The sequence below is a fragment of the Stigmatopora nigra genome, chromosome 22 (genome assembly GCF_051989575.1).
Source record: "Stigmatopora nigra isolate UIUO_SnigA chromosome 22, RoL_Snig_1.1, whole genome shotgun sequence".
NCBI lineage: Eukaryota > Metazoa > Chordata > Actinopteri > Syngnathiformes > Syngnathidae > Stigmatopora > Stigmatopora nigra.
Window position 1 is genome coordinate 7,489,949 of NC_135529.1, and position 22,840 is coordinate 7,512,788.

General features: G+C 38.1%; 2 protein-coding genes across 3 annotated transcripts; both read right to left on the reverse strand.

Annotated features, from left to right (window-relative positions):
• Positions 1–279: 279 nt before the first annotated feature.
• On the reverse strand, positions 280–4,389 carry LOC144215397 (mRNA export factor GLE1-like). The gene is made up of 15 exons (XM_077744285.1): positions 4,205–4,389; positions 3,810–4,031; positions 3,554–3,685; positions 3,307–3,455; positions 3,166–3,226; positions 2,820–3,065; positions 2,493–2,712; positions 2,270–2,382; positions 1,968–2,180; positions 1,695–1,885; positions 1,485–1,614; positions 1,209–1,313; positions 1,026–1,108; positions 892–955; positions 280–696 (listed from the first exon to the last, which is right to left on the reverse strand). Exons 1-15 carry the CDS (start codon positions 4,301–4,303, stop codon positions 628–630), a joined length of 2,097 nt encoding a protein of 698 aa, XP_077600411.1. The 5' UTR covers positions 4,304–4,389; the 3' UTR covers positions 280–627.
• Positions 4,390–6,890: 2,501 nt separating this feature from the next.
• On the reverse strand, positions 6,891–22,836 carry LOC144215951 (NMDA receptor synaptonuclear signaling and neuronal migration factor-like). 2 transcript variants are annotated; one of them, XM_077745180.1, is made up of 15 exons: positions 22,556–22,836; positions 18,253–18,314; positions 17,284–18,018; positions 16,772–16,844; positions 15,298–15,366; positions 13,930–13,982; positions 13,370–13,459; positions 12,629–12,756; positions 12,324–12,407; positions 12,205–12,238; positions 11,954–12,024; positions 11,586–11,665; positions 11,237–11,339; positions 9,884–9,959; positions 6,891–9,366 (listed from the first exon to the last, which is right to left on the reverse strand). In XM_077745180.1, the coding sequence occupies exons 1-15, from the start codon at positions 22,663–22,665 to the stop codon at positions 9,269–9,271; spliced, it is 1,866 nt and encodes a 621-aa protein (XP_077601306.1). In that variant the 5' UTR covers positions 22,666–22,836; the 3' UTR covers positions 6,891–9,268. The 2 variants fall into 2 exon arrangements, with proteins under 2 accessions (XP_077601306.1, XP_077601307.1); XM_077745181.1 differs by lacking the exon at positions 15,298–15,366.
• Positions 22,837–22,840: the final 4 nt, after the last annotated feature.

Consider the following 22,840-nt stretch of genomic DNA (forward strand, 5'->3'; position numbering starts at 1 on the left):
CCCCAAAAGCCACCCAAAACCAAAGGTAACATGATAGTGTGCTAATTGTGTCCATCTTGTGACAAGGTGTGATCTGAGTGAGAATAAGAGTCTGAAATTGAGTTTTGCATGCCATGATTAGACACACTTAATGTAGTTTTGATGACTCTTTTGTTCCAGACTATTAACTTCACTCTAATCATGGAATGGAAGAGAGCTACTCTTTCCAAGTTTTGTTGTTTGCCAACAAAAGAGGATAAGACAAATTTCTGCAGGAATAACAACATGAAGTCAACAGTATTTAAAAAAAAGCACATTTAATGTACTTTAAGACATTCCAAACGCTACACAGTATTGTTTCTGAATGAATGTTTCATAGTATTTCTTTAGTGTATAAAAATAACCTGTCTTTACATGATTGATGTTATAAAAAATGATGGTGAAAAATCCATTGATGAAAGGTCAGGGGAAAAAAGAAAGCACTGTATTTAATTACTTTCAAGTAATCTCCTTTGCGTTGGATGTCTACAACTGAGCATAGCAAATCCATACACCGTGTGAAAGGTGACATTGTGTCTTTGACATTTGTTTTTGTTTTTTGTCTCTTTCACCCTCTTCTAAAACAATCAGGTTCATCCAATGTCAACCTCATGACCTCCAGAACATGGGCATTAGTTCGCCCTTAGGGGGACGAATCTGGCGTTCTCGCAGCACTTTCTGCGTGGACACAACAAAGTATCACATTTACTCTTTCTTCAATGGCAAACTTTATGGTCTGGCGACATATCAGAATGAGTTGTACGCAGTCACTTGCTGTTGCCAATTTTTTTTCCTCGTTTTGAATTATACTAAACAAATCTCTTTAGAGTCAGCCATAGAAGGGGAGATAAATTGGAGCATTGTGTCTCTTACCTCTATGAATACTCTGAGTCTGGAGACCGAGCCCATCTGATCACTGCTGGTCACCGCTTCAATTCTATAATGAAATTCACATGATATTTACAATGCAGCTGAAGATAAACTCAACTATCAACTTGTGTGAGTACCTGGGTAAGTATTGCTCTTTTAGAAGCAAAAAGATTTTCCAAAACTGGCCCTGGTAGCTTTTTAACAAAGCATGACCGCAAACCTGAAGAAATCAAGTGTGTGAATACAAGAAGTGGTAATAGTCCAAAGTACAGATCTCAGCTTTGCTTTTCATCATTGCACTCTTAATCGGTCGGACTCACCTCAAGAAAGTCCAACAGTAGCGTTGCAGTAATGTCTGCAATAGGCTCCATGTTAAGCATCTGAGCCAACCACCGCCAGCCATTACTCAGACCGTGAGCAGGCAACTGAAACATGAATATTAATGTTATGCTATGTCTGCATCCACCTAGATAAAATAGATGCAAGCAACTTTAAACAGAAACAAACTAAAATTAAAAAAACACCTGATATCAATGTAATTGTAGTCTATGTAGTGTTAGTACAAAGACATGTTTGACAAATTAACCAGTTCCTACCCCTTGTTTGGAGTCGAAAGGCCACCTCTGTTGGATGATGGCAGCGTAGAGGCGGATCATGCCGGACATCCTTTTCAGGAAACAGTCTTGGTCTTCAACCCCAGCGTCGGTTACACGGTAACCAAGAGTTCTGTTGAGTTAACACATGACTGCACTCACATTCTATCTCTTGCCCATGTCATCAAAATGAATGTTTTGTGGCAGACCTACCTCTGGTAATCCTCCACAGAAGTGCCATGCTTCATTTGAGGATAATGAGGGACCGCGTAAGGACAATTTTTGTGGAGGTGGCCCAGGAGGAGTTTCCCCAATCGGGGGTGAAGTTGCCAGATACCCGAGGCCGCCATGCCAATGGGGAAGGCCGACTCATGATGTGAAGATACCGCTTCGTCACCTTGTTTCTATAAGAAGACACATTTTAAAGTGTGATCTTCTCAATGTCACAGGCTTCCTAACAGACTAGTCTGCTGACTTGCCACTTACCACAAACCTCTCGGCCACTTTGTAAAAAACAAAATCCGAGCCTTGTGGATGATGGGAGGAGCAAATAGATCTCCCCCCCGACACTATCGCCCCTCCGGAGAGCAGCTTGTCGAGCTGTTCAAAAATTTCTCGAAGCTGAATTCCTGAATTGGTGGAGATTTGATTGATGGGTATGATGGCTGCTTTCTGGAGCTCCAGCCTCAGTCTCTTTGCCTACATAAACAGAAATGTCAATATCGATGATTTATCACATAGCTTTTTTAGACAGTGCCGCGGTCCTGAAATGAACTCCTCCAACTAACCTGGGCGTCTTTTGACGATTTGAGTTCTTCAACAGACTGAGCACACTGGGAGAGATGCTCCTGCAACTCCTTGTACCATTTTAACGTGGTCTCGTCTGCATTGTTCCGCAGACCTGTCAATGGACAAATACACGAGTGTTAAACATTCTGCTCATGGGTGATATTTCGGGTTGAGTTCATTTTAATATTTTTCCTTACACAGCTGTGTGGTGTTTTTTCTCACCTTGCTTTTTTGCTCGCTCTTTGGCAAGCTGCTCTGCCTTCTTTTGTGATTCCTGTTGCGTCTTCAACTCTGCTTGTTTTCTATTGGACTCTTCCAACTCTTTTTTCTTCTCCTCCTCCTGAGCTTTGGCTATCTCTTCTTGCATCAAGCGGATCAGATTCCTCATTTCATGTAGGGAGCGCTCTGCCACATTCATGTCTTCCGTGCTGGGATACTGTCCCTGTGCCAATAAATATTTCTTTAGCTTGTTAGAACACAGGAAAACAAAAGAGGAAGGCATAATACGCCTGTTTTTTTTTGGGTTAAAATCTGAAAAAGGACACTAACATCTGCTGTCTTTCGAACAACTTCTGACACCTGGGAACACAGTTGGTTCCCACGTGTACTGTAGCTGCCATTAGTTGCTGAAGGACCCTGGGTTGAGGGCTCCAGTAGCTGATTGAGCTGCAGGATCTCCTCCTGAATAGAGTTGAGGTTCCGTAGCCTTTCTTTGCCTTCAACCAGCCGCAATCGCTCCATCTCCGCTTCCTTGAGACGCTGTTGCTCCACCTCCCTCAGACGGAGATTCTGAATCTGAGGTGAGGACGACAAACCGTCAGGGAAGATTTATTCTCTAATTTAAATGACGAGTGGAGACGCTTTGCTTGGGTTAATCGTCAAACTGTGAGAATACCTTTAATCTGTGGCGCTGTTCTTCCTTCAGCTTTTCTTGACGTCCAATGCTCTCTTTGGTTCTACAGTTGAGGAATTTAAGGAAGATATTGAAAAAAGCACAACAGGCACACATGTTTGACCGTTTCTCAAGTACTCTTACTCTCTGTCCATCATATCCCGCATGCTTTGGTACTCTTGTCTTTGCTTCAGCTCCAGTAACTCCTCGAAGCGCTTTAGCTGCTCAGACTCGGTGCTCGCCACCACCATCACCAGCTTCTCTTGCCGCTCCTGACGATCTTCGAACGCCGTCTGTGTCACACACGAATAACACCCAAAATAAGGACTGCATCAGAATAAATATCTTGCAAATTAATTTTTGAGGGGGGAAAACATAGTCGGCTTCAGACCTTTGCCTTTTGACATGTCTCCTCTTCAAACATGATAATACGTCCTGCCTTCGCCATGGCTTCGGGGGAAAGCAGGGAAAATGTCGGCGAGGGCAGGGGACTGCAGATTTCATCATCAACATTTTCTGGGTCCTGGTCATTTACAATATTGGTAAAAATTATTTTGGAAGGAATAAATACACTTTGAAAAAATGTAATGCATTGTCAAAGAATATGATTCTATAATGACTTCATTTCCTAGCTCTTTTTTACTTGCCTGTTCCTGCTTCAGTTCCAATGATGGTGTTTCATTAGTTGTGTTGGTCCTAGCACAACTCAATCCAGTAGGGGAACTAGAAACAGTGAGACCAGGACTGGACTGACCCGATCCGAAACCCAAACCGACCACATTTGGTGTTATTTTGGAGTTGAGTTGTTCCAATATGACTCCGGACTGCGATGACAAGCTCAATGTCTCTTGATAACCTGCCAAAATGTCCTACGGAATACAAAATCTCTTAGAAAAGACACAAACCCAGAAACTATTAAACGGTACCAATATAAACCTGTAATCCCCGGATACAGATATGATCATCATTATACAGAGATAGGAAAAACAGTTGATCTAAAGACTAAACTAAGGTAAAAAATAAAGGGAAAAAAGACACTTACTTCACCTCTCTCAGACCAGTATGGATCGTATGTGATCCTTGCCTTTGGCGAGTTTTTTAGAAACTCTAATGTTTCCCAACGCAGATTGTCACTGGGCATTTTGAGAGAAAGCAATTCAAATAAAGTTAGAAAGATTGTAAACAGAGCAATGTTGATTTTAAGCCGTTAATCTTCTTCGAGGGTTTTGTAGGTCTTCTTCGTATGATTCATTAGCGTTTAAACTAGCGTTTAAATGATTTACCGTCACCTGCTGGAAAGGAGTATGTATAGGTAGAAAGGCAAAATAGCCTGTTGATGAGTTATTTGTTTAATTATTGTGTTTTGTCTAGTGCTTATTTAAATGTGTAATTTAAAAATAATTATTTTAAACCATTCCAAACGTTTTTATTCTCTCAAATATAAACCAAATTGGCACACATGCATTTTACCTCTAATTTCATGACTCGTGGAATCCCAAATACATTCCAACATATATCTTATTACTGTAAAGGTACATTCCCATATTTTACCCACAGGCTTTTCTAGATATTTGCTACATCAAAATTTACCAGGCAAAACAATTAATACTCTTGATGCTTTAACAAAGTACATGTCCTGTCCTGTTAGGGAAATAGAGCATGAAGGTCAGTTGTGGTTCAAGCCTTTTTTGGATCAATAATTATATGTAAAGTGATGGGCTGTCAGAAGATGACCTCATGGTCCCTAGCTAAGTGAACTGTCGGATGTTGGCTTGGATTGATTGCTTGTGTGTTGAGGGTGACACTATTTTTAACCAGGCACTTCAGTTGATTGGTCCTTCAATATTGATTGGTCATCTGAAAAACAATTCTTCTGTACTTCAAAGAAACATTTCTGGTTATTTCACTATTTCATGTGTCAATGACAAAACATTCATGGCCTTCTGGAGTAAGAGAATACCAATGTCATTGTGGATGTGCAGAGATGGATTGAGTGCAAAATATCATTTGGGAAAGCAGATGGAGAACGGGCACATTTAGGAGTGATTTGGGCCAATCATGAGGTCCCATTGTAAATTTTATATTCAACCCCAATCCCCTACAAGACCTACTTAACAATAGCGTCATCAGTATTCTATGAAAGCCTTCAGCCTGTATGTGAGCTCTTTTATGTAAATGAACAGCTTCTAGAATTTTGGCCAATGTAAAGTGTGGGAAGGTGTTGCAATCAAAGCAAATAAGGATTCGGGTCATACAGAAGAATATATTGTACATTTTAGTTTTTCCCATGTGATCCTTTTAGTTATGAAGATTTTATTTGTATATCAGCTATCACTTTGCAAAAGTTCTACTAAGGGAAGGTGTTTAAATTGAGTGGGTTAAATTAAACGACCCACATGATTTAAGCTTGTGAGCAAGCAAATAAAAATAAACTTTCGAATCAACTAAATATCGAATAATTAATCATTTTTACTGGAAAATGCAAGTTGAAATGGATTAACTCGTGGTTAGCAATGACCATTAGGTTAGTTGTGCACATCCTACATAGTTGGAGGATTTGTACAGATTGATTATTGCTGTAATGTGAAAGGTCATAGTCTATTTGCGATACTTAAAATCATGTGACATATCTCATTCTTATTATATGGCCAATAAGGGTTTGGCCAAAATGATTTCTGAAAGATAGATGATGATAATTGAGACATTGCCAGCATCTTAATCTGATTTATGACTACTAGCAAGAGAAATGCAATTTAAAAAAAGATTTGCCTGGAAGTAACATTGTTTATATTGATCGATACAGAAATATTGTTTTTCATATTGTGGTGATATTGTTACAAGATTTAATGTGAAAAGAATGAGCCAATATCAGTTATCTGTTCAATGTAGTGAAAGATATCTTAATTTTACATGGAATTTTATGATGTGAGATATAATCCTAAAATTACATTAATTGGAAATGATCAAGTACTTTTTTTGCTGCTATATTTTAAATACTAGTGTGTTGGCAGTAAACAGCTGATGATCATATAGAAGTCAAACAAAGGTCGATATTAATGATGAAGTGCGTTAATGATGCTGAGACGCCAGATGAAAGGAGGAGGATGAAGCTCGTCTAGAAAGTAATTATGACCTTGGTAAAACTGCTGTAGTCAGGAATATTTTGAGCGCTGTGTTGATCATTTGCTGCACAACAATATCAGATGACTAAGAAGAATAAGACCCAGGAGCGTTTTTTGGGTCGTTAGGCTTTAAATGTGTGTTCATCTACAAAAGAAAAACTATTCTATTTCCAGTTAAACATTGAGAGCCCTGACATCTGGCTAATATAACACAACATTAAATTTTCTAGCTAGGTATTTTATTTAAAGCATTAGTATTTAAATTCTCAAAGTGCATTGTAGCCGCTGAATATTGACATGCTAGACATAAGATGACGAATATAACAAATATATTTTTAGAACCCTATAATTAATTTCTCATTAATAGCACCTATTTTACCTAATGTAACATTGAAATAAGTAGCTGTCATTGGGACAGATTAAAAAAATTATACTGTTTGTTAAACCATTATCACTGCATAATCACAGAAAAGACATTTGCAACACTTCATGTTGCTCAAAAATGTGTGAAAACAGCATACCATAGCAAGATAAATTTTATTTTTTTCCACTTTTCTCTCTTTCTGCATTAATCTTATCACTTCATGGACAAGACAACACAACAAATGTTGTTGAATGTAAGTTTAATGACCAGAAGTTTAAAAACCAAACAATTATTTCTTTCACATGGAATCACCAGAAATACATTTCTCAATGCATTATTGCTTTGCTACTAGTTCAGATACAATATATAGACGACCTAATCAAAATAGGAATCTGAATATTAAATTGAACTACCAATATTCTGCAAACCAGTATCAATATTCAAACAATTCACAATACTGTGTCTACCTATACCTACCTATTGTGTCCCCACACCTTTTAATAAAAAGGGGTGCCTTAACCTACATATTTTTCAATATAACTAACAATCAATCTCCTATACCCTTAGTAATATCACGACCAAAGTATTTGTTTATTTTAATGTAAGCATAATATGATAAAGGTGTTTAAAGGTCAGTCTCTAGATTGCTCTATTGGAGTGAGGCCAAATTGATTTACATTTTCATCTACTACTGTGTCCTCAGTGTCACTTGACATTGAAATCTGCAGTATTGTGCATACGGTTTATGACACTTTGCTTGTCTATTGGAGAAAAGATGCCAGTATACATTACATTTTGTACACAAATCAGCTAAAATGTTCTTACGGACATTTTTGACTCAACAAAAAAAAAACCTGCAGTGACATTAAAGTACAGTTGTCACAAATGAGATTTTTTTGGGAAAACAAGTGAACAATAACAACTTGTGAGTTTTATCTTCAACATGTGTATCACTTGAAAAACACAACTGGCTATTTAAAGAATCAGTTGTGGACAGTATGGATGTTTTTTTGAAGAAAATACAATTACTGTTTGTGCTGTGGACACTTACACACTTTGTGGGAACTCAGTCCTATGTTTTGATTTATTTGCCATTGAACAAATATTAGAAGATGATGCAAAATACTATAAATGACCTCAGTTGACACAGCACCAAGTCTGATAATACCAGTTTTGCTACACATCAATGCACTTTTTTCCTTACTGTACTGTATTTTTCTAAATAAATAAATCAATTATATTTAATCCTGAAATAGCACTTGAACAACTATTTGAGCTGTACACAAGGCTTTGCCTGGTAAAACAGATTCAATTAAATATGTACAGTACACCGTAAATAAAACAAGTACGATCATAATTAGCTACAAGCCTAAGTGCAACCAGATGGTTTCTCCAAAAACAGTGCTACTTTGAGCTTGCCCAAATGAATAATCTTAATGAATTATGTCGGCTTGATAAATCATCAAATCTCTCCCATGTAAATTATGTAATATGAATGATGCATGACTATACTTATTTGCTTTAGAACTGTTAAATAAATGAACCTCCTCCCCTAATAGCACAAGCTGATGCCTCCCTTTAATAATGGGAATACAAATCACCGAGGTAATTTGACTTTGCTGACTTGATATAATTGCTCTCAATACATTGTAAATAAGAAGGAAGATAGTTTTCATTTTGAGAGTATCATAAATGTATAAATAATAATAACAATAAAACACTGAAAAACCTGTTCTACACCAGAACAGTTAAAAATATCAGTGTGATGTTCTACTAATATTAAGTTGCTTATGTACTGTGCTGCAGAGTAGTTCAACACACAATGACAATTCCAGTAAAACTGGGCTTGTGCTGTTGCAGCAGGTGAAATAGTACGAGATTTGTGTAATGCTACACAAAATACAGGGCTACAGCTGTCTGTGGTCCAAAAGTATTGCAAACACATTACCAAACCAGAGGAGTAAAATCCTGTCTTCAATCACAACCTAATGTTGCGATAAAAACAGTGAATTTACAGCAATTCTTAATATCAAACACTGGCTTTATCCTGAGTTAATACAACAGTCAGTTCTACTAAAAGACATACGCAAAGTTCTTCAAGTGAAAACTGTTAAATAGAACTCTAATTTGTTAATAAGACTACATGTTATTTTATTTAGAATTCTCGCCGAAAGATGCTCAAAGTCTATTCTTGAGAGCTTCAAAGAAAGAAACAAGTTTCCTCCTGAAAGGAGGAAGGTGAATCAATACGTTCACCTTCAAGAACTGAAGTTCTCCTTTTCGTACACTCAGAAAGCTAACTGCAGTTATCATTTAGAATAAAGATAAAAAGTCATTTTCCTCCATCCTTTTTCCTGTCTGCGCCGACCTAGTTTCTCTGAGTGATTAGCAGGAAGGTAACATTTCTAGAGGTGAGATGGTACACCGGTACATCCATATCTACTCAGCCACTTTCACTTCAGGAGAGAGAGAGAGCATTGTATACCAGGCGAGCTGGTGCCGCTTCCACGACTCACTCTACCTGCGTGCTACTCCGAGGGCTTTTTCATAGCCTCCCTCACAGCACATAGGCTAAGGTATGAGATAATTGGCCTTCAAGCCAGAAAATTGAACTTGAACGTCACAGCATGTCATCATAGTCCAGCATTTTGGAGTGCTGACGGCTTTTCCACAGACGAAATAAGCGGAAGTTAAAGTATGTCTCAATCATTTCTTTACCTGGAGAGACACAATAAAATAGAATGTAGAACTACATCACTACATCACTATTGAGGCTGTGCTTGCAAATTGGCATGCAAATATGAACTGATGACAGTCTCATGCAGCTGAATACAATCTGGTCAATGATCATTTCCTTAAACAGACCTGGCTTGAGAAAACACTAATGGGTTTATGGCTCTTTTGGGAAATAAATTAGAAGAGCATGAAGACCCGGGAGGAAAATGACGGATGAGGGATGCACACACAGCGCAGCACAATTCACAAGGATGTGAGCTCACTTTACTTGATGCGATTTATAGTGAAAAGGTTTGCTGACAGGGACGAATGTCATCGATTAACATACGCAGCTTGTGTATTTTAAATGTGTTTGCTATGGTGCTGTGGTATAGGAATGTTTTTTGTCATAAAGAGTGAATGATTGATGGTTGATCTCAAGATGGGGAAGAAAATATGACAAATGGATGCATGCATACAGTTTATAAACTAGTTGTTTGGGAGAGTAAAGTGATCTCACCCTGTGCAGACAGCTCTAGTGGGGATTTGAATTCAACAGAGGAAGGTCTCATCAGTCTCTTCAGAGTATGAATCAACTGTAAGAAAAGGGAGAGACAGAAAAATTACATTTTAGACATAAACAACATACACAAATGAAATTGAATGCATTTTCAAACATACCATCCAAACCATTTAAGGATGATGGATCTCAAAATGTTAATACGCCAAAGGATAAACATAATTTTTCCTTGTTTTCTATCACAGATGTATTAATTTACAAATTGAGATTGGTTTGTATGCAGAAAATACAGCTTTACACTTGCACTCATACTATGAAAATATTTGCACAACATCTGTAAGTGGAGAGGATGAAACAACATTTGATTGTGTGTGGGCACGTGCTTATGTGATGTGTGTGAGCATATTGTGAGTGTGCGTTTGACTGTGTGGGGGTGGAAGGGTTGTAGCACGGGCTCTGAACGAGGTAGGTCTCTAAGCAAATGTGGTAGCACGCAATAACAACAAAGGTCACTAAGTCCTTATGTGAAGTGAGTGGGCGTGAAGGAGTTTATTTTCCTGTCATGCCGTACTGTGTTGTATCTTTGTGTGAAAGAGTCTTCCTCTTTTTTTTTTTTGTTGTCCTCCCCTGTGTGTGCTGGGCGGCAGCCTAACAGCAGGATAAGAGCAGTTACCAGGAAGCCAAGGTGCTAAAAAGGTCACCATTTACATCAGTGCACTTACTCACTCAGTGTTTTTTCACTGATTTCAAAGATGCACAGGTACATTTTGACTACATTCGTCTAGTGCAAAGGTGTGAAAGTGTTGGCCTGGGGGCCAAATCTGGCCCGCCTCGTCATTTTGTGTGACCCGGGAAAGCAAATCATGAGTGGCGACTTTATTTTAGGAATAAATTAAAATGAAAGAGTATAGATGTATATTAAATTCCCGGATTTTCCCTCTTTAAAATCAATATTCTTAAATTTTTTAATCATTTTTTTCAATATTTTTATTCAAAAATCTTTTTGTAAAATCTAAAAATATATTTTTAAAAAGTTAAAACAAAGATTGGCTATAAAATATACTGTCTCTGCTTTAAGGAAATATCTATGGTTGATTATTCCATTTAGACCGCCTCTTAAAAAGCTGCCTGTCAACTGATATTCTTCACACTGCTGTTCACACCATAAGGCAGCATTTAACATGTTCATCATGTGTACATACTCACAGTTACACTGACTGACTAAGGATGCTATGTATGCAAGCACTCATGGCGGGATATTTTAGGTGTTGTGTTTTTCTTGAGAGGTAAACAAATTGCATGTAGGAGTTCAATGATTGCGAGTCCTGAAGACAACATTCCAAGGCTGACTACCTTTTCTCCATTTGCACTCCCGAGTACATAGCAGCCCATAATGTGGATAAGATTAGGTTCAGGGTTCAGTTTACTCATCAGTCTGCCCAGCTGCCGCCAGAACCTGAGCAGAGGAGAGATGTTATGAAATCAACAAAAATGGGGTTGAAAGTATATGAGGAAATTGTTGGGTATTGTCAAACTGTTCTTTGAGATTGTAAATGATTTCAATGGACAAAGGCACTTCCAAAAGGGAGGGTGTGTTTAAATGGGATGTTGTCACAAAATGATCATACAAGAGAAATTTAGCTTTACAGATTAAATTTATATTTTGATCTAGAAATGGTAAAAACATTGCAAAAAAACCTACTGGATCATATCTTCTTCCTTTTCCACTTTGGCAAAAGTGGCCACTTTATTCTTCAAAAGATACAGATGGCCTGGTCCTCCCTATGGAAAGATAAACTTCCATGTTTATGCCATAGAGACAGTTTAACATGATTATTTTTAATGCAACCCAAGAGAAGAATACAACAAATACTTTCTTTTGGAACCATTTACAACTTATTTTGACAAGGACAAAATATACTACAACCTTTTGGTAGTGAGCTGCTAAATATGTTATTTGATTTCATAGGCCTATCATAGCTATGGTGACTTAAGCGTATATGTTACAGGAAATATGTAACAACCAGAACAAACACAATATGGCTGAATTGCTGCCAATTAGAAACTCACCTGGCAGAAAATAAGCATGTTCCAAATTTTACAGCCTTTTCTGTAGGCGGTCAGCTTCTTCTTGATCTCCTCTGAGAGACAAAGTGTGGGGGAGAAAGAGAGAGAGAGAGGGGTGTCATTTTCACCACTTGAATGATGAAACACATACGTAGTCTGTCCCTTGACAGTATCATACAATGAATCATCACTGCGTCTCAAACACTGCAAATGTGCCACCTTATTTTTCTCAACTTTGTACATGTCATACTCACCAAGGATTTCGTCAAATGTAGCATGTTCATGGTCCTGAACAAAGGGGATCATATACAGTTTTTTAATACAAATGAACAGAAAATTGCAAATCATTAATTAATGTATTTCTTCTACTCACATAAAGGATCGGAATGATGGATGGGTCATCTCTACGAATTATGTTCGGGAGATATTCAGCTTTTGGCACCTTGGAGGATATAAGCTGTGGGAGGTAAAAAATAAATAGATAAATAAAATAAAATGCACAGACTAAGAGCAAGTGAGAAATCATTAGTTCCGTCTACATTTTACCAACAAAATGTCATATATTGTAGAATATTAATTTATTCATTCATTTTCTGAACTGCTTATCCTCACAAGGGTTGCCAACACAGACAATAACATGAACCCTATATTAAATGAAAAGTGATTTATGATCCTTACAATGATTTTAGGTGGGATGAAGTCATCTCCTTCGCAGGCTACTCTCTCCATCTCTTTTTCATCTCCCCAGTCAGCATCCTCGTCCAACCCTTCATTGAGGGTGCCTGACGAGGTCTGGATATCGCCACCTGGCTCACAGGCACAAACAAACATCTGTGTGAACAAAGGTTGAGATGAAAGGATAACACACACAGGATTAAAGAGTACGTGCATCATTTTCCAGTGCTGCTACACCTGAAATCAGATTCTGCGAAGAATAGGGTTTACAAAAACCTCACACAGATGTAAAGATCTGCAATTCAGATGAAACACGTGCAATAAATATTGACAAATTGAAACAAAATTGTATATTAGGGATGTAATAATGATAAATCACATCATTTGATAGCATCCCCGTAGCAACAATATTGTAGGAAAGCTCACAAAATCCGCATCAAGTTTTAAAGTAGAGAGGCACATGTCATGACAGTCAAGTTTAGTTCGTTGGGCAGCATTTTAAATAAACTATTAATTATGTAAAGCACATTAGACCCCTTGTGCATCTATGCTCCATTTAAATAAAACAGCCTTGCCCTTTTTTTTAGTGTTAGCTGGCTGTATCTTGCAGGATTTGTGTAAGCACATTTTCATCGTCCTTGTGAAATATTTAAATATATTCTCGTGGTGTGAGCATGTAGCAAACAATAACAGTGTTTTTTTGCCAGCCTATTGGGGGGTGTGATGGAGAGGGTGCTGACTCACCATCTCTGGAGTCATGCAGTGAGTCAGGCTTGACAGGGGTGGGGTCACTCCACGAACGGTTAAAACTCTTGGCCCGCCGCTCAGCATAGGCTGATAATGACAAGGAGAAGACAGTTATTCACACGTAATTTCACACTCATTTGAGAGCATTAGGAGCTCAGATCCTAAGTCTGTTTTTGGCTAACATTATATAGTAATCCATCCATTTTGTTGCGTATTGATGAAAGATTTACTTTTATGGAGTATGACATTGGTAAGTTAATGCAAAGAACATTACCGGTCAAAAAGGTAATATACTTTTGTCCTTTTGTCCCAGCAGTGATTTAATATGGAGTTCTAGTGCTGCCAAAATACTGTAAGATAAACCAGGGCACGGTCATTGCAGTGTTTGCACTGTGAATGCAGCAGCAGGTATTGTACCTTTGAAGAGCATTAACATATTTTTTTATTCTTCTTTTTTATCTAAATTTATAAAGAATTTTAACCCTGGCAGGAATAGTTCATTGTCAAATTTCTGCACCACTTAGCCATTCAAGCTCGTAATTACATTAATTACTTACTCTGAACTTTGATTTTCCGGCTGCCCACCATCCGAAGGTGTTTGCGAAAGTTTCTATCATGGAAACAGAAAACCAGGAAATACTGTATATTAGCAAGATGCAGCATGAACAATGACACAGATGTACTGTAAACACGTTTATAAAAAAATACAGTTGAATGCACAGGTAATGATCAGGCATTATGATGTAGCTGCTGATACGTCCACAAAAAAAAGAGGGTTACAATGACAATGACCTATTGTAGCTGTACTTTAATATGTGAATGTAGATCCTGATTGCAATGTCTGTGAACTTTTTTTTCACCAAAAGTAATCTTTCAAACAAGCAAAAAAAAAACTGGACCCAAGGGCCTGCCTTACGAGGTTTGTAAAATGAACAATGTAGAGCCTGAAAGTGCTTTATTATTCATCATGACCGCAAGTGTAAGTCCTAGTATTTGTTGATTCTTGGGCAGACAAGCTCTTTGACTAAATAGTCAAAGGCACTCTAGTGCTGGTTGCGGGAGTCTCGGCCTAAAATAGCGGGATGACTCAGAGAAGAGGAGGTTTGATCCGTCATCAGTCAGTTTATAACGGAGTGACAAGATTTTTTTTAAAATAAATCCACAACCACACACCAAATCAAACATAAGCCAAAGCACGTGCAACATATTGGCCCAAACCTTCACCCTGACCCTTGGAAATTAAGAAATAAAACTTGCATATTCACACTGACTGAGAAGCACCTTTCTATTAGAAGCAGAGTGTATTTTCAAGTCTCAACAGGTAGTCTTTTTCACGTCTCTGGTGTGAACCAATTTAAAGGCAACTCCTTGACATAGACACACTCACTCACAAACAGACAGCGACAACCAAGGTACTGAGTCCCTTTAAAACACATCCTTAGTTCAGCTTGTCAAGATACTACATCCTTATCCGTCTTTAAGTAATAGCGGCATATATATTGGACAGTTAGTTCCAAGTATGTAGCCAAGTCAATGGCCTGATCTCAACAAAAAAGAGGGTTTTATTGTTTGTTTTTCTGCCAGAAAGACAAACCGATTTATTGGAGACATTATACATTTTTCTAGAATATGTATATGAAAGCGCGAGCCTATCACGTTGACCGCGACCAATTCCAAAACCTGTTGTTTGACAGACAAATTCACATGCAAACGCAAATGCGATCAACTAAAACACTACTAGACAGATAACGATAACACACTTCAACCCAAAGACACCACCATTTCCACTGTACATATTCTATTGATAAAACAATTACAATTGGGGAAAACGATATTGTTTTCATCTTGGATGCTTCCATTGCTGTGCAATTTAACAGACGGTTTGGCACTACACAGGACACGACAGTTAAGCCAGGATATGGTACCTCTCAATCATGGTGGCTGCATCCTGCTCTCTTTTCCGTCTCTTTTTCTCGGCAATGCCCCGGAAAGCCCTGCCAGAATGTCAAAATGTTATGTCGGGGTTCAAAGTCTATTTCAACTGGCCCTGAACAGGTTTGATTGTCTGAACCCAATCGAAACCAAAGGTTAAAAAACGTCAAGACACTGAGCAGAGTAAGCCCTTTGACTCTAGTTGGATTTGGGCATAAATGAGGGGAAAAAGCCAGCTAGCTATGCTGAGGTAAAGTTTCAAAAGGGGTGTATTGGGTAGAGGTAGACTGGGATCGGGACAAGTTATTAAAAAAATACATATATGCATACTGTATATGCACACACACGCACACACACCAGGAACACAATACAAAACTGAAAAGAAAGTGATATATTGGTAACTAAAATGCTGAATTTTGACATTAGTATTCAAGAAAAAGAGCTTTTTTAAACTAGATTGACTATTTTTGATTGACTGACAAGAGTTATGGACAAATCATAATGAAAGTAAATCTTTTCATTGACTCGGCTAATAAATGCTGTCATTCTATCTTAAAGAAATGGCACTTATATGTCAGCCATAATAATACTCGTGATATAGTGTCTCAAATATAAATATATACCCTGCTCTTGCTTGATGACAGAGCACATAACTATTACTAATGGACTTGTGAAGGACAAGAAATACATGTCTATACAATAAATGTTATGATGGCACATTTGCTTTTTAATTGTCATACACAGACTGGTAAACAATGTGACTAATGAGAACACACTAGAGTGACTAACACAGAAGCACGTGAGGAAAAGATGGAGAGGAAAAAAAAAAAGATGTGTTGCTTGACTTGAAAAGAAACAAACTGGAAGCCAAATACACAGAGTGTAGGTGGTTACTCACGATATTCTAGAGTCGTGATTTGGAAATTCGCCACCGGGGGAGGAGTGGAAGAAAACAGAATAAAAGTCAAGTCACCAGCATGGTCAGACAAATACTGAATACTAGATGTTAGTTTAACTGCAATAATCAAGGTTACAGGTGCATTATCTAGTTTCTAGAAACGTACAAAATTATACAAGTGATGTCAATAACCATAACTTCCTAATCGACATACAAAATGTAATACAAAGAGAGTAAAATTGCGTTAAAGCCTTTTAGTCTGGCTTGCCCGAGGCACACCTGAACAATAAATGTGTTACACTAAGTGAGTTCAGTGTTGCATTTAAATTATATATAAATTATTGATATAGATATATCAATTATATATATAGGACTTTTGATGCGGTTATTGCTTTAGATATCTACACAGTAACAGAACAGTAGTAAGACAATAAAACAAAACAAGGATAAGGACTAACTTAATGATTATAATGTTTGGCTTTATCTTTCGACATTGCATATTGATAAGAACCAGATAAAGAATTACACATGTGGAGGAAAAAGAAATGGAGATTCTGTGCTGTACTTACGCCTGCATTGTGGTAGTTGCTGTCTGAAAGCTGAACATATTCTCTTTGGGGAACCAGCTGTTAGAATTGTCTTCTGTAATGGAGAAGAAATGGAGTTTTACACAAGTGCATGAGGCTCAACAATACACTAGGCATATTTTTTTCCCTAATAGTTTATCTTGAGTACCGTTTCTGATATCTACTACATATCATAATATATTGTCTTGAACATGTATATCTAATCATCCACACAGTCTTGGTTAACCACTTTCTGCATGTCGTGTGTGAGATGTGGATTATGTCAGTTCACATTGGGACAGTGGTGGAACATACATAAAATATAACCCCAGATGAAAAAAAAATGGTTATGCTGCTGCAACAACTAAAACAAAATGCAGGTGTTGGCTGTAAAGAATTATAGTATTTTCAAATTTTAAAATACACATTATGATAATCTAATATTTTTTTATACATAAACCGTAAGGATGTCTATCTACAATTCTGGCGACCTTTTATCATTTCTAATGCCTCACCTTTGTCATCGGTAGAAGTTTTATCCTCACTGTGCATCCTTTGCAATTTCTTACGCTGCTTGCCCCCATCCCTTGATGACATGTCCAGATCTAAAGAGCGTTGGCTTTGACAGGGAGCACGAATGCAAGCCACGCAGTCTCCAGTGCTGTCACCCCTTGAACTTCCTTTCCTCATGCCCCAGTCTCGGATGTTACTGGCACTGTCGGAACTTTGAAGTGACTGAGATGATGACAAAGGACCCCCACGCTTCTGGTGGGCATGGCAATGGTTACTACGGTGATGACTGCTACGGAACTGGCTACCACGGGTAGAGGCAGATGATTGCTGGTCCACGGTAGACGAGTTGTGGCAGAGTGGCTCAACCTTGCTTCCCTGCAGCACTTCCAGCTCTAGGCTTTCCTCACTGTCTTGGCCCAAAGTCATCCCTACCTCTCTTGTGATTGTATACACCCGAGCTGGTTTTGCTGACACACTCCCTTGCCAGTCTCTGGCACTTGGTGAATTTTCTGTGGAGAGCCTGCGCTCAGTAGAGAGCCTACGTTTAGATGGTGCCTGGGCTTTGAGAGAGTTAGCCCGAAGCTGGACTTGGATCTGACCACTAGGTTTGGACTGCCCAGTCTTGTGGGACTTTGTTATGGGAGAAGAGGGAGGCTGTGGTGGCAGATTTTGCTTGTGTTGACTGACGTCTTGGGAGTCACAGCCTTGGCCAGAGTATGTGTCAGACAACAGATGATCTACAGATAAGATTAAATGGAGAAAGGGCTAATTGTGATGACATTTTCCGAGTAAAATTTGAAGACAATGGAGTTTGTGGATATTTTTGTCAAAGTGCATTGTATTTGCAAACTAAAATGGTTTGAAAATAGCTCCAGGATTACATGCTTCATAGAGTTGCATGAATGTTTATTTCATACTTGTGCAATGTGAGACATGTCAAAATGAGGTAAATTCAAAATGACTTTACCTACCTGCTCTGTTGCGGTTCTCGGAATTTGTAGAGGACAAGTAATCTCCAAATGCTCTAGCTGCCCTGTTAGGACAAAATAAGCAGAAAACACGAACAAAATCAAAACATGAAAAAAATCATTTAACACAAAACAAAATTTCCTTACATTGAAAAATTACATATCAACAAGATGACAATCCACAACAAACAGTTGGAGAGTGCTTTCTAACTGAAAAATGTTTTTTTTACGTCTATTCAAGTAAAGGCTGTGTTTAAACATTGTTTTACCAGGACATAAAAATTAACATTCACTTTTATTGCCTCCCTACTGATGATGATAAAACCAATGTGCTGTGTCTCTGTTTCTGGCGCCAATCTTGAATTATTTAAATACTGGACATCAAATTCATTTGGACCTTCTATTGCATATTCTTTGGGTTTATTTTCTACTGTTTAGCAGGAATTTCCCAAATGTTAACAATGACTTTGGCCTTGATTGCAATGTCAGATTTTTTTAACAACCGTGTATACAAAGAAACACTTAAACCAAGTTCTATTCTGGCTTGAGTGGTACAGGTCCAGATTTTAACCAGAAAAAAACTGTTCTACCATAAGATCATCCGTATTTCATTTAAAATGTCCTCAATTTAAAGACTTGGCAACAATTTGTAAAGTTGTTAAATGGCACCAATTTTATATCGTGCACAAAAGGATTCCTCTTGCGAATATGAACAGCTGTTATAGCTTGTGGGGAAGTTTAGGATGTCAAGTTGTCCTTGAATACATCTCCGAGCTGTCCTAGGTTATGGAGGAATTATAAGAATGGGGAGAATTTGAAGTATTTCACTTGAGCTTGGAAAATTTGATGCTCAGCCTGCCATGAGTTCTAAATTCATGCTAAAATATTTATTACTGCATTGCTCAGCAAGCATGTCGCATTTCTGCATACTATGAAGCGTTTTTGTTACTTTATGCAAACAAAACAAACAGAAATTGAACTTCTTAAAGTGAAGAAGATGCGAGTTAATTTGCACCACTAAAATTTTGACAATGTGCTCACTCTAATGTTTTCTATTTGGAATTTGTTGGAGGTTCCCCCAGGGATTCAAAATTAATTCCCAATTTGTTTTTATCTTGCCTGTCTAGTTAACCTACATACCATGGATTCAGTCGAGGTCAATGGCTGCAAATGGGGAAAGAACCAGAGATGTACAAAATCATCTGACAACACAAGTGGGATATTTATAGGTCGATTTTTGCATAGTTGCATTGAAGGGCAGACATAAAAATAAATAGGTTACACTTCTACTGTACTAAAAGACTACAAAGATAAATCTCCTGGGGCTTGAGTCAAATGAAATAGCTGTGTTGATGCTGCCTATATGCCTTCTCACTATGACACTCTAAGTAATTAAATATGAGGCTGCACGTGCAGTGGCGGCATTTCCTGTGAAAGTCCCCTCCCATCTTGGATGAATTGAGGAGGAGATGGGGAAGAGGAAGGAAATGCAATCATCCCTAATCTATCTGCATGACTCAGTGCACTTCTTATAAAAAAATCTATACACTACATTCGAAGAGAGTGATGTCAACATGCTTACAGCCCAGGACATGTGATGTTTAGAGTTTTGACTTTGTCTTCTCGCTGTTCCACAGGACACTTTCAAATGTGAATACCAATGGAAATGATAGGATTATTCATTGTAGAGTAATTACTTTGGTTTCATCTCTTTATTGTATCTTGTAAAATGAGCCATGAAAAATACAGTAGTCAACTCTGTTTGAACTACAAGCTCATCTTTACTACTTATTCCGTAAAATTGAATCACATGGTTGTGAATTTGCCATCCTTTTTAGTCCATGGTGAAAGGCACACATAAAAATGAAAAAATACCATCGATATAATCGTGTGATGAAGCTGTCCGGTTGTGGCTGACTAGCTCATTGCAGCTGCACTATATCACCAGCTCTGCCATGTGCTTTTGGATTTTTTTTCTACTGCATGTTTTCAGCCATGTGACATAAAGGAGGGGGGGGAGGGAGCACAAGAAATACGACGACAAGCATCTATAAGACCAAAATAGAAAGTAAGCACAGAGTGGGAAGTAGGATGATGATGGGCAAAATAAGATAGGAATGTGTATTAAACAAGTATAGAGAGGGTATAGAAGAAGAAATGATCCAGAAAGGGGATTATATTATCTGCTTGGGAGAGGTTCAAAGAGGCACACACACATACACATACACATCATTACTTCCCCGCTGGAAAGGTTAGTAAATGTATATGCTGAATAGAGTCATGTATGGATGCCTCCTGGTGAAAAACATTAGGGAGCTATAGCAAAGAGATGAAGTGATGAGTAAAGTAGTAGTATGATAGGATAGGCATTTTTTGTTGCTTTTATGAAGAATACTACTTTGCATTTGTATTAGGGGAAGAGCTCTACTTTCATCCAATTAAACTGTACAGCATTCCTAAATTCACACAGTTTGTTATCCTTTTCTCCGCTCTGCTGTTAACTAAACTTAATGATGTCATGTAACAAACTTGGCAAATGGATTCAGGTCAGGTCAGATTTCTGGGCACGTATGCAACAAGTATCGTTTTTTTTTTCTATGCGATGTGGGCAGTCCAATACTTTTTTTCCCCCAAATCTGACCTGGTCTTCGTTTGTATGTGGATGTGAATCAGATAGCTATCCGATGCCTCAGGAGTATAAATGGCATCTGTCGGCATTTGATGTAAATGTGACGCGATAATGTGTGTATGCGCACCTGAAGTAGTAATGACCTCAATTTCCCAAAATAATGTGCTTTACAAACATACTTCACACAAGTTACATAAAAATCGGTCAATATTGCAATTTCTTTTTCATTCAACATTCGTTTTTTCTTCACCTTTTTCTTTCAGAGCTCCATAGTCTTTTATCATTAGTATTTGACCCTACCTTGATTTTAACAGAACATTTTACTAAAATTAGAACGTGCATAATTGACAGTGTAGCACTCCATGTACAGATTTATGTGGAAAAATGCTGATCTACTGCAAGTGGTATTGAACGTAATGAAGCAACGTGGACCATAAACCATTTAGAAAGATTAAATTGACAAATGGTTGGCATGTCATTTGCTATGGACTAAATGGTAAAATGTGTGCACTTACATAGATAGTATTTTATCTCCATCACCACAGTGCCCAAAGCACTTTACAGAGGTTAACATTCATCCTTTCACACGCACATGCATCAAAGGGCAGTTGCTTCCATGCACAGCTCTACCAGTCACACGAGGAGCACTTTAGGCTTCGGTGCCTTCCGCAAGGACACTTTGACAGTGGACAGTCAGCATCGGGATTTGAACCTCCAGCCTTTGAGTCAATGTGACAGCAGTTCTTTCTAAACAAGTCGACTTGTAAAAAAAAGTATAAGGAGAAAAAATGTGGGGAAAAATATTTAAAACGTGTTTGGCAGATTCTCCAGCATTTACATTATATATTAAGTGTTAAATCCTTGTGTTATTTTATAATAATCAAAAGTGCTGGGAAAATGCATGTACGGATTCCAAACTCAAACAAATGCCACTAGAACACATCATAGGCCCCCTGAGGTCGGTTGTGTGTCCACAAAATCAAAAAGAATTAGAAACAGCTTTGGAAGGGAGTATACACGGATGTGACACCATGACCTTTTGTTGCAGGCTACCTCACTTCAATGACAAATCTCATTTTTTTCTATCTCCTTTTCTGAACCGCTTTATCTTCACTAGGGTCGCACGGGGTGCTGGAGCCCTGAGAAAACATGCAAAATCCATACAGGTGGACCGATCTGGATTTGGACCCAGGTCCCCCACCGCGAGGCCGACGCGTTAACCACTCATCCAGCCGGGCCGCCCCCAATAAGAAATGTCATCTCAATTAGTTAATGTCGAGATCAATTGAAGGTCATTCTATTTGTCAGTAAAGTCCAAGTCGCACACTTCTATAATTTATATGAAACTTCAACAACAAAAATGTAACTTTAAATTGTATTTATAAAGGTAATTTGGTTCTTTCTGTCGCCTGGCTCCAATAATCCAGATACATAAAATTCCTGATATACAGTGTGTTGGGGTGCACTTCTTTATTAGTATATATAATAAAATAATAGGGTCCTTGTACTTTGTAAAATCTAAGACAAAAGTACATAACTATTATTATAATTATCATTATTAGTAGTAGTAAAGTTAAGGTCATATATTTCAAGCATCAATAAATAAATGAATACTACATCAAACTCAAGCCCTGCACATTATGTTAAACATAAAGAATAATATTATAAAGGACTCACCGAACTTTAGCGGTCACGGAAGATATAGCGTCACTCTTGTGATTCTTCCTTTTGGACGCCGCAGTTCCCATGCTGAAGTGGACCCGACCTTTGGAGAAAGCGCGGACCATTCCACAATGAGCAACGAAAGAAAAGAAACCGATCAAAGAATAACTGAAAAGGGGCAAAGAAAATCATGAGCCAGCCATGAGTTAAAAGTTGGACTTTTCTTCCTGGATCAACGAAGTGACGTCAAAAGTCCGCAGCTGCTAAGATGCGAACTGAGAGAGACGCGATGATCAGATG

Excerpts from the sequence above, each read along its gene's own strand:
- LOC144215951 (XM_077745180.1), bottom strand. The coding sequence starts at position 22,665 with ATGGTCCGCGCTTTCTCCAAAGGTCGGGTCCACTTCAGCATGGGAACT. Across the intron at positions 18,019-18,252 it reads CGAGAACCGCAACAGAGCAG|ATCATCTGTTGTCTGACACA; the intron begins GTAGGTAAAGTC and ends TCTTATCTGTAG. Across the intron at positions 9,960-11,236 it reads GGAGTGCAAATGGAGAAAAG|TTGATTCATACTCTGAAGAG; the intron begins GTAGTCAGCCTT and ends CTTTTCTTACAG.
- LOC144215397 (XM_077744285.1), bottom strand. The coding sequence starts at position 4,303 with ATGCCCAGTGACAATCTGCGTTGGGAAACATTAGAGTTTCTAAAAAAC. Across the intron at positions 3,456-3,553 it reads AGACATGTCAAAAGGCAAAG|ACGGCGTTCGAAGATCGTCA; the intron begins GTCTGAAGCCGA and ends TGTGTGACACAG. Across the intron at positions 956-1,025 it reads AAAGAGCAATACTTACCCAG|AATTGAAGCGGTGACCAGCA; the intron begins GTACTCACACAA and ends ATTTCATTATAG.